The sequence below is a fragment of the Xiphophorus hellerii genome, chromosome 12 (assembly GCF_003331165.1).
Source record: "Xiphophorus hellerii strain 12219 chromosome 12, Xiphophorus_hellerii-4.1, whole genome shotgun sequence".
Classification (NCBI taxonomy): Eukaryota; Metazoa; Chordata; class Actinopteri; order Cyprinodontiformes; family Poeciliidae; genus Xiphophorus; species Xiphophorus hellerii.
Window position 1 is genome coordinate 10,573,899 of NC_045683.1, and position 11,874 is coordinate 10,585,772.

Consider the following 11,874-nt stretch of genomic DNA (forward strand, 5'->3'; position numbering starts at 1 on the left):
TGTGTGTTTATTTTATTTATTTATTTTTTTAAGTTAACACTACTAAATCATTAGATAAACATGGATGTTTATTTTGTGCCAAGGTACATTTCTGGTATATTATTTGTTTGTTTCTTTTAAACTCACCATTGTTTGTCCTTAGATGCTACTGGTGTAAAGGAGGGGTGGGCCCAGCATTTCCTGTTTAAATGGTGAATGATGTCACTGATTGCATCACTGGGTGCAACCAAGTGAAGGGTTTTCATTCTTGTATTGCTGTGTTGTTTTCTTTAAAAACAAACAATGTTTGTTGAGTCACCCTTTATTAAATGTCTTATTTTGCAGACCATTTAATTATGTAGATGAGTGTGTAAATTACATTAGTATTGTTATTCTTGTGTCTTTATTTAGATTTATTTATTTTTATTGGTTTGACCCGTTTTCTCACGGTATTGTCTAATGAAGTGCAGGTGTGTTGTCAGTTCTGTATAAGATTTTTTCAATGTCAGAAAACAAAACGTTAAACAGAAATGTTGGCAATATTATTAGCTTTACAATGGGTAGAAGACATAAAACCCACTAAAAACAACAATTTGTTCAGATTCAATATCTGCATTATTAAGTTTAAAATATAATCAATCAGATAGTAGAATGGACATTTCACTAGACATATGTCATACATTATTCAGAATACAAAATACGGGTTTGATAGTTATATTTGTGTGGGTTCCAGCACATACTGTAGTAAAAGGAAATGAGAGGGCAGATAAAATGGCAAAGAGTGCAATTTAAAATCCTATTACTTTTACAGTTAAAACAAGTAAATCTGAGAGAAAGAGTATTGTTAAAGAAAAACTGATGAAAGAATGGCAAAAAAGGTGGGATGAAGAAAAATCAGGAAGATGGTTTTTATAAAATTCAGAAAATAGTAGGAGAAAGAAGAAATGGAAGAAGAAATAGAAAGGAGGAAAGAGTGATAACAAGGTTAAGATTTGAACATACAGGACTTAATTATACACTTTTTGAAATACAAAAGCATACTACTGGCAAATGTGATTACTGTGGAAAATATGAAACAATAGAACATGTTATATTAGAATGCCATAAATATGAAAAATAGAGAAGATATATGAGGAGAGAGTTTGAATGTATTAAGGAAAAGGTTAATTTATTAGATATTTTGAGGAAGAATTTGTGGAGTAAACATATACAAACAGTTATTCGATTTTTAAAGAAAACTAAATTATTTCATAGAATTTGATTATAGTAGGTGTGTTTGTGAATGTGTGTATGATATAGATGGGTAGAATACAAAGTTATGTATAAGTATGTATATTTGTAAATTTGTACCCGTGGGTCCCCATGTGCTGTACCTGCCCAGGTAGTCCAGCTATCGTGATGCTGTCTGACTCTGACGCTATCAGCATCCTCTGAGCTGCTGCCATTTTTCTGCTATTGGCTAACTTGCTAAGCGAGAGCTCTCCATCTGCAGGAGGAGGCAAAGGGGGCTGCTACCAGCAAAAACAGGCAGTCAGATCCGAGGACTAGACCTTTTCCGGAGAATTAGTGGTTTCTTATTTGAAAGGAGGCAGTAATTAGAAAGGCGACACAATGTCTGATTTTGACAGTAATCCGTTCGCAGACCCGGATTTCAGCAATCCCTTTCAGGTAGCTAACGATGCTAGCATGGTCGGCTAACAAAAACCGTTACTTCCCATTGAGCCGACATTCTTACTGTAGCATCCAGGCTAATAGCTTGACAGCCTAATGGAGAAGCTCCTCTGGGAGTTGAAAATGCTATATATTGTCATTTATTTTGAATGTAGTGGTTTAAGATGATTTACAAACAATTATGTCTCAGATTATTCATGGAAACGTTGCTGTTAATACTGTAAAAACTTGTAAATGTATGCTAATTGGGTAATACTAGCTTTGACCATCGCCTGTAAACATTGCATAAAGCCTCTTCGTTAGTACAAATCTTACTGGTTTTTTTATTGTTATTTTTTTTATCTATATTAAAGTTTAACGTGAGTGTCAGTATTTGTTTTATTTACAGCTGTCGCTAGGATGTAGGCCTTGATAACTGAGACGCCAGGCAATAGCACAGATGCAATTATTAATTGTAAGAGATTTTATAAACGAGATGACTGCACTCAGGCTTCCATGCTTTGATTGTTCGGATTTATTTTGGTGTTTTTAATATTTTCTATATGCCATTTAAACGCAACAAGCTGTTTTAAGTTGGTCATAACAAACGATTGTCTGGATGAGGATTAAAAGCTTAAATGAAATCAATAATATGTGTACAGAAGAAGTGAGTTGCAGTGTTTTAAAAGATGATACTTGAGGCTAATGTGCATCTCAATACACATTGAATTCTGTAAAAACTTGTGAATCAAAAAATAATGTTTAACTTCAGACAGGTTTTAGATGACAAATACTCATTGATCAATAATCCATCTTTAGTGAGTCCAAGCAAATGTTAGTTTAAGATTAGTTTTAGATTAAGCTAAAAACAGAAGAAAAAAAATTCAAAACAGCAACTGAGAATATTCTGAATTGAAACGGAAAGATTTTCAGTTTGCACTAATAATTGTAAGATTCTGAAAGTTAATTCTAGCATTTGATGAAATCTAAATCCTGCACAGGCGAATAGAGCATGTGCACGTATATTAAAGTATGTATATTTTCTTTGGAATATATTTTCCTGAAACCATCAAGTAACAAATTTTTAAGAAAAGCCGCTAATTTTGATGTATATGAAACAAATGTATCATATCAAGCGCACAATGGCAAATAAAAAGGTGTTTTCGAGAAGATGACCCAACCAAAAGTATAATAGCCAATCAAGCATTTTGAGCCCAAACAGCAACAGAAGCATACCAATATACATATACATTTATTTTGAGTAATTAACTGGGGCCTACCTCATGAAACTGTTGGTTTTTCTGCCCAGCTGCTCACCTAAACAAGTGTTTACTATATACTTTTTTCACTGCTTATTAGTGTTGAAGGTGCCTGTGAAATTATTTTTTTTATGTCATGAACTTTGTTAGCAAAGAGTTGTTAATCCCAAGTACCTCATTACTGGCGTCAACAAAGTGGAATCTTTTGACTCGATATAGTTTAACTTTTTTCTGATCTTGCTATTAAAGAACTGAAAAGAACTGAACTTCTTTAGCAAATTAATGGAAAAAATAATCTCTGAATGTGGAATTTTTTTGTCACACAACCTCAAAAAGATTATGTCTAGCGCATCCTAATCTAATTTAAAGTTTGCTTTTGTGAAACCACTTTAAGGAAAGCAGAATCTGGTAAATGAACGAATGAACAAGTAATTTGTTCCAGTTTCTATACAAGCTGAGTGAAAAAACTGTATATAACTGATTTGTAGTTGTAGTTTTCCCTCCCTAAACTCCTGTATGAACTTTCGTACCCTGTAGGATCCTTCGGTGACCCAGGTGACACGGTCGACCCCTCCTGGCGGTCTGGAGGAATATAACCCCTTCACAGACGCTAGAACGGTTAGCTTCAGATTGTGAGAGTGTGTGTGTGCGTGTATTTTAGTGTGACCTAGTTTTATCCACCATCCTGTCTTCCATGCTGTAACTTTCAGAGTGTAAAAACAACCCCAGTAAAGTTTGGTTGCACAAGTAACAATGTAGACGTCCTTTTCTGGTCTGCAGGCAGCACCTGGAAATGCGCCCAAACCGACACCCGCCCCGTCCCAGAACACACAACCTGCCATCATGAAACCTACAGAAGAGCCGCCAGCTTATTCACAGCACCAGACTCAGGTGAAACTTACAGCTCCATCATGACTTTTATGTTCTGAACCGCAGCTGTTTATGAACACTAAACTAACAACATACAGAACTCTCCACTATTTTTTGAAACCCTTAGAAAAATGTATTTAAAAGCCTCGAAAGAAATAGTTACTGACCCAAAGTAGATACTCTTTGAATCTTCTAATTGTTTTGGAGATTTTTATTTTTTGTCCTCCCATATAATCCTCTTCGTTGTGTGGTGTCAACATGATCTTGTGTCACAGTTACAGTTATTATATACGTTTTAAATATTTCTCTGATTTAGAAGTGAGTAGGGTTATAATATTAGCAGCCATTTTTTAAACATATGACATTATGCCAAACCAATTTACTTTAAGGTTTTTTTATCCTCTATCTATGGTTCCCAAATATTGTGGAGGGCTTTCGCTGTCTTGATTTTCTTTTGTGCAATTAAAAAACTCATATTGTTCTCTGTAGTTTTTAAGGTTTAGAAAATCTCATATAAACAATAACCTATTACATTAATAACTGTGTCATAATTTATCCAACATGTGCAACTGTAAAATCGCTTAAAGAACTTATCTCTCAACAGAAACTCTATCTGTTCCTTTGGTTCATTTTTCTTTTTGTTCTTCATTGTTCTTGTGTTTTCTGATGACCCAGCCGCAACGTAACGAGGTACCGTCTTTACTTCTGATGTGTTAATTTTTTCATAGAGCTGATCTGGCATAGATTCATCTACACCGTGTTCCAAATAATTATGCAAATTGGATTTAAGTGTCATAAAGATAATTTTTTTTGTTGTGCTATTAAATTTATAGATGGTATTGTGTGTCAGGGGTCTTTGAATCACTATAATTAATTTCAGAGAGCTGGTTGATTAGTTTGTCTGGTGAGCTCAATTAAAGGAAATCTACTTAAGAAGGATGTTCCACATTATTAAGCAGGCCACAGGTTTCAAGCAATATGAGAAAGAGAAAGGATCTTTCTGCTGACGAAAACTGAAGCGTTATCGTACTGTGAAGAGATTTGTGACTGATTCAGAACAAAGATGGGTTTGTACAGATAAAGGCATAATGAGGAAGGTTTCTGTTAGACAAATTCATCATATTAAGACAGCAGCTGTTAAAAGGCCTCTGGAACCTCAAGGTGGAGGATCCTGCATGAACCTACTATTGGACCACTAACCAGAGCTCACAAGCAGAAACGGTGGCAGTGGGCCCAGCCGTACATGAAGATTAATTTTCAGACTCGTTCACTGATGACTGCTGTGCAACCCTGGATGGTCCAGATGGACGCAGTAGTGGATTGGTGGTGGATGGCCACCACATCCCAACACGGCTGTGACGTCAGCAAAGAGGTGGTGGAGTCATTTTTTGGGCCGAAGTCATGAGGAGAGAATCATTGGTCGGCCCCTTCAGAGTCCCTGAAGGTGTGAAAATGACCTCAGCAAAGTATATGGACTTTCTGACTGATCACTTTCTTTCATGGTTCAAAAAGAAAGAGCCGAACCTTCCATATTAAAATCATCTTCATGCATGGCAATGCACCATCTCATGCTGCAAGAAATACCACTGTATGATTGGCTGCTATGGGCATAAAAGGGGAGAAACTCATGGTGTGGTCACCTTCCTCCTCTGACCTCTGACCTCAACTCTATTGAGAACCTTTGGAGTTTCCTCAAGCAGAAGATCTGAGGGTGGATTGCAGTTCATATCAAAACAGCAGCTCTGGGAAGGTTTTCTGACATCCTGCAAAGAAATTCAAGCAGAAACTTTCCACAAACTCACAAGTTCAATGGATGCAAGAATTGTGCAGGTGATATCAAAGAAGGGCTCCTATGTTAACATGTAACTCGGTCTGTTAAGATGTTTTTGATTGAAATAGCTTTTGATTTTAGTGCATGTGACCATTTAATGCTGCACATTCAAAGAATGACCGTTTGTAGTTCTTTATAATCCATAAAATGTTTAGAAAATCTGCTGTGCATAATAATTTGGAACAGTGCATTTTGAGTTTTTGATTTTTGAAAAAAATACTGTTCTCATGGGGAGCTTTGTTCAGTAAAATTTGATTTATACTGTAATAGTTCATAACTTGGAAATTATACTGACCATCATTTGCATTGACCATTTAAGAAAATGTGAGAAAATATAACTTGCATAATAATTTGGAACACGGTGTAATCCCCCTTTTTTTGTATCTATAACTTTCAGTTAAAGGAACCTTGTCGAAGCTAGTTTAATACTAACAGAAATGTGTTGTTTGTAGTGACTAATTAGCTTCCTAACATAACCCCTTTTCCATTCCAAACTAACATAACATTTACCCGAATGAGAAATGTTGTAAATATTTGCTTTGCTGTAACTTTGTAACAGCTTTCAGATGTTGTGAATCACACAGGCTTCTCTATGTCTCTCTCAGGACCAAGCGCGTGCTCAGGCAGAGCTGCTGAGAAGGCAGGAGGAGCTGGAAAAGAAAGCTGCAGAGCTTGATCGCCGGGAGAGAGAGTTGCAGTCCCACGGAGTAGCAGGAGGTCATTCAGATTTCTATCACTCGTCCCCTTCCTTTTGTTTAAACTGGAGCATTTACAATGGAGAGAGACAAAAGTTGCTGTTAATGTGTTGCTGCTACCTGTATTATTTTGAAAATACGTTGCTATATACTGAATAAGAACCAGCTGCAGCAAAAATTGTTTATGTTGTAGAACTGCTATCATCCTCTTTTATAAAAGCCCCAAGACAAGTTTGTCTTGTCAAATATTAGTTGTTTATTCCCACACCATGCAGCAGATCTTGTTTTAATTAGACAGAAAAGAGAAATCCTAAGCTTCAACTGGGAATGAGCTTTAGGTGATGTGAGATACATTTTTTATTAATCAAAAATATATGTAAGAAGGCCTGAAATGTGTCCTCTCAGATTTTACTTATTTGATACAATATTAAAAGCTGGAATTTGTGAACATTTTCTTGAACATTAGTTGTGTTATGAGGGATCCACCTGTCGGCTGAAACTGGCAAAATGTTGACTACTGAGATCTGAGATTGCTCCGCGCTCAATATATAGGAGTCTCATGCATGGGGGGTCCTGCTCCAATTCTCAAGGCCCAATTCAAATTCAAATGGTCCAACTATCTTCTCTGGATGTGAAAGTTCTGCAGAGTTCTGCCATTGGACCTTCATTTGATTCAGGTGTGTTGATCCGGAGAAAGAATAAATACATGCATGGTAACGGGCCTTGAGGACTCACTTTGGATGCCAGAAATCTTGAGTGATTTGTTTCATTATAGTTTTAATAGCTGTTCTAGATGTGCTATATCACAGCTTAGTTGTAGATGAACACAGATAAATTCAGTCATTAGTTAAAACTTACTTTTATAATAAGGCTTTTAATATTTGAATTTGTTTTTTTGTATTTTTATTTCATTTTGTCTTACATTGTTATGTATTTTAATGAATTTGGTATACTTTTTTGTTTTGTGTCATTTGTGATGTTTTAATTGATTTTTTAAGTGTAAAGCACTTTATAACATTTGTTTAAAAAGATGCTATACAAATAAAGTATTATTATTATTATTATTTTATTTTCCTCAGAAAAAAAGCTAGAATTCTCTTTTTTTCTTTTACATTTTTAACTAAAATGATTTGGTCTGACTCTTTCACTATGAATTAGCATTCATAAAAATAAACAATATTTCATATGAAATATGATTAATTATCAAGACACTGTTTGTTTTTCTCATACAGGCCGCAAGAACAACTGGCCTCCACTACCAGAAAAGTTTCCCGTCGGTCCGTGTTTCTATCATGATATTGCCGTAGACATTCCTATTGAGTTCCAGAAGACCGTCAAGATCATGTACAACCTTTGGATGTGTAAGTCGACACATCTTTTAATTTATTTTTGATCACTTGACAGTTTTCGGTCTTGCTCTGTTGCTAAGTTTGACCCAGAGCTGTTCGATGTGATGTACCAGTTCATGCAGGCACACTCTTTGTGAACATGTTTGGCTGTCTGGCGTGGTTCATCGTGGATGCCTCTCGTGGGGTGGATTTTGGCCTGTCCATGCTCTGGTTTCTGCTCTTCACCCCGTGTTCCTTCGTCTGCTGGTACAGACCGCTTTATGGGGCCTTCAGGTAAGCAAGAGGACAGAATATGTCGCTCAACTTTGGAGCAGTAGATGCAAATCAATCACCATTTTCTCACAACTCTTGTCTTCTCATTTCAGGAGTGACAGTTCATTCCGCTTTTTCGTCTTCTTCTTCGTCTACATTTGTCAGTTCGGAGTCCATGTGCTACAGTCGATTGGCATCGCTGGCTGGGGAACATGGTAAATATCTTGTGCTATCACTGGATCCATCACTTTGTGATTGTTTGGTACCTTAATGCTGTCTCTGCTTTTGTTTTGCCAGTGGCTGGATTGCAGCGCTAACTGGTCTGAACACCAGCATCCCAGTCGGTATCATCATGTTACTGATTGCAGCTCTGTTCACTGCGCTGTCCGTGGGCTCGCTCATAATGTTTAAAAAGGTAACAGTATTGCAGAATGTTTGACATGTTGTTAAAAGGGAAACTTGTGTAAAAGTTAAGGTATTGTGTGTAACATGTAAAATATCAGCGTAGTAATGAAAAATATAAACCATTTTCATGTCATTTTACGTTTTATTGAATTCATTCAATAATAAATATGAATACTTCATGGAACAACTAAAAGAACTCATTAATGAAAAGGAGCAGAAAGTATAAACTTATAAAAAGTTAATAATTTATCCATAATGGGGATAGTATATGACTTCCATCACTTAAAAATACTTCTTAAAAGTACATACTTAATGCCACCAGGTAAGACAAGTGACCCTACACATGCAGCTGATGTTTTAAAAGCTTAAATTGAAAGTGATTTGGAATCTCTGATGGCTTAAAAAGGAAACATGGAGAAGAAACGAGGAATTTCAAACTGTTGTTGTCCAAAGTGTGGCCTGCAGCCGTCTCAATGATTTTGTGGAGCCCATGACCACAATTCAAGAATACTACAAATTCTTGAATTTTTAGTATTCAAGAATTCAAGAAGAGGCAGGTGTAGAGACCTGCACAGTCAGTAGATGAAAAGAGACCCTTTTTATTATTTAGATCAAGGTTTTCATTAATGTAAGGCCTCTAAAAGAACATACAGAATCTAAATACTCTCAAAATGAATAATTGTAGACACAACATACTTATATCATCACTTTTGTTGCTCTCAGATTCATTTCATAGCAGGCGGCATAACAAATATCTGATAATTGAACTGAATTGAATTGTCTTTTCTGCCTTTTCCAGGTGCATGCGCTGTACCGAACCACTGGTGCCAGTTTTGAGAAGGCTCAGCAGGAGTTTGCGACTGGCGTCATGTCAAACAAGACGGTTCAGACCGCAGCCGCCAATGCTGCCGCTAATGCTGCGACCAATGCTGCTCGCGGGGCATTCAAGCCTCATCCATAAACAAAACACACACAGGCCGCACACGCTCACACACCCCACCAAACACACACAACAACAAGATGGAGACGCTCAGCTCTGGTCCTGCTGCCTCTCAGATTCAACAGAATATATTTATGAATGTTTCCCCTGCACATTTATCTTCTAAAATGTGAAGTTAAATAACAGACTAGTTACTAGAGTTGTTTATCTTCACCTAAAGCCTAACATCAGTGAAGACACTACAAAATTCACCCTATCTGCTTTACAGTCAGGTGACTGTCTTAAGGTGGGCTCTGTGTGTGTGAGGTGATGTCATCATGCACACTTACCCACTTCTGTGCTCCCCTCATCCTTCTGTCCCCTGTGAGCTGATCCCAGATCAGGCAGAAGTCACATTTCTTGCATAGTTAGTGATGGTGATGACCTCCGAACAGCTTCCTGCCTGATGAACTCAGTGTAGACTTATGAGAAGTTAGAGTCTGTTTGCACATAGTTTAGTTTTTGTTTATTATTATTTTTTGAATAACTGGACGTCAGTGTGATGCAGTGATACATTAATCGCTTTTCTTTCATCCATTTTTTGGACATTTAGGACTTAAAGGTACAGTTCACTTCGTCTTGTATCTGTGCTAAATGTTCAAGATGATAACGTTCTCATTATGGAAAAATGGATTCATATTCTTATGATAATTGAACAATCCCCCAGGTATACATCTCAGTTCTGTTCTGTGTGCTCTTTTGCTTGGGCTGATTCGGCAGCTTAAGATTATCCAGCATGACAGCAACAAGCGTGCTTGGCACACACTACACTTTCTTTTACTTCATTGCCTTTTTTCAGGCTTCACATGTTGCTGGTTGAGGGGGGAGTGACTCAAGTCCCGACTTAAACAGCCTGGTGTATTCAAAGTGGGGAAAAATGCAACAAAAACCGATGTTCCCTTTCATTTATGAATGGCATTTACTCATTACCACACTAAGTGACTCTCTCAGTTGTTTTTGTAGCTGTTCTCACTTGTTGGAAAAACTAACGCTGCTATTAACCTCAGAGCCGCTTGTTGTTGGGCTCCTGCTGTCCTGTTTCCTGTTCAAAAAGAAACAAAATACCACACGTGGAGAGAACTGAAATGCCTTTTCTCTCAGGAGATTTTTTTTTAATTTCTTGAGACTAACCTGCACATATGTTAAAAAGTAAAGAAAACAAACTTGAAACTGTGTACATGTACACTACATAGGCTAACAGTGGCTATCATTTCAACTGGTTTTCCTCTGTAGGAAATTACTGGCTCCAGAAAATGTGTACCCAACGTAAATACTGAAGGAACAGGGGACTGAACTGGATGCACACTCAGTGCCATCACCAACACACGTTAATTTATTCACACTAAAGTTGTACAGACTACTGTCACTGAAGTGAAATGTGGATGTGCGTTTGTTTTTTTTCTTTTTTTGTTGTGCCGAAGCACTTCACGTAGTGAACGTGATTGTCTGACGATGTGCATGATACACGAATGATAACTGCTATGCTAAACATTAAATACTCCCAAAAGTAAATGCTAGAAAGTAAAGGATACTTCCTGAAATAATAAGCTTAAATCTTGGCAGTATTGCTTTTATTTGAAGTTGTTTGGGGTTTTTTGTAATACATTACACATTTCTTGTTTTTACATCAAAGTTAGTGAAAATCATGTTTTTATTTATTTTATTTAAGTTGTTTGCAATTTTGCCTGTGTGTGTTTTCTTTTTTGTAATGACATGGTTAACGCGACAACTAGGCTGCAGAAAGTTCTGCAAACACGTGTGTGTGTTTTATGAGAGTGAGTGTAAATGATTTGGTATGGAAGAATTAAACTCCCTCAAGTGTTATTTTATGTCCTGAAAAGCTGTGAGAAACTACCAAATGTGCATAGAAATGTTTTTCCAAATCTTGCTTTGTGATGTGCACCCTTCAGTTTTACCTTAAGTTATTACAACACTCTGCTGCATACACCCACATGATTACCATGTATTTATACTTTTAAAGTCGTTCTACGAAGCCTTGCCACAGTGGGTAGTTTTTTTGATGTATTTGGCGAGCTGGTTCTGCTGTACAGAACTGTGTGTTTTTGAAGTCTACTGACACAAAACAGTGTTTTCTGGCCTGTGGTAGTGTTATTCGACAGATTCAGAGGGGAAAAGGGACACCTGTATATTTTGTAAAGTTTAATCCTCAATATCAATCACGTGTAAAAAAGGAAAAAAAGTTAATGCACTCCTGTCTGGCTTTTGTCGCATGTGAAATAGTTTCAGTTTTGTATATTTATGGTATTAACATTAAATAAAATTTGAAAGAAGTAATGTTTGGATTTCATTTTAGTGTAATATGATTTTAATAATGCACACACACACACACACCTTGGAGTTTATCTTCTCTTTTTTTTTTCCAGATCACATTCATTGGTTAATAATTTTTCCAAAACAATTGGTATTTTTAGTCCCTCCTCTTTATTGTTCTTTGGTTTATTCCTCAAGCTGCTTACAGATGTGAAAAGTTCCTCCTATAGTTTGATTTAGTTTTGCTTGAAAATTAAGAAAGCTGTAAAATACTTGGTTGATTCTAAATCTGAATACTGATTACATGTCAAACTATAAAAGCAAACCTGCCTTT

General features: G+C 36.6%; 1 protein-coding gene across 4 annotated transcripts; it reads left to right on the plus strand.

Annotated features, from left to right (window-relative positions):
* Positions 1-1,416: 1,416 nt before the first annotated feature.
* Positions 1,417-11,568, plus strand: LOC116730434 (secretory carrier-associated membrane protein 1-like). 4 transcript variants are annotated; one of them, XM_032579677.1, is made up of 10 exons: positions 1,417-1,647; positions 3,426-3,506; positions 3,669-3,779; positions 4,434-4,448; positions 6,195-6,303; positions 7,517-7,645; positions 7,747-7,906; positions 7,999-8,100; positions 8,183-8,300; positions 9,090-11,568. In XM_032579677.1, the coding sequence occupies exons 1-10, from the start codon at positions 1,591-1,593 to the stop codon at positions 9,249-9,251; spliced, it is 1,044 nt and encodes a 347-aa protein (XP_032435568.1). In that variant the 5' UTR covers positions 1,417-1,590; the 3' UTR covers positions 9,252-11,568. The 4 variants fall into 4 exon arrangements, with proteins under 4 accessions (XP_032435568.1, XP_032435570.1, XP_032435567.1 ...); XM_032579676.1 differs by having other exon boundaries at positions 1,418-1,647; positions 6,195-6,306; XM_032579679.1 differs by lacking the exon at positions 4,434-4,448.
* The last annotated feature ends 306 nt before the right edge of the window (positions 11,569-11,874 follow it).

Coding starts and splice junctions, on each gene's coding strand:
- LOC116730434 (XM_032579676.1), top strand. CDS start 1,591: ATGTCTGATTTTGACAGTAATCCGTTCGCAGACCCGGATTTCAGCAAT. Junction 1,648..3,425: donor ATTTCAGCAATCCCTTTCAG/GTAGCTAACGAT, acceptor CGTACCCTGTAG/GATCCTTCGGTGACCCAGGT. Junction 8,101..8,182: donor ATCGCTGGCTGGGGAACATG/GTAAATATCTTG, acceptor TTGTTTTGCCAG/TGGCTGGATTGCAGCGCTAA.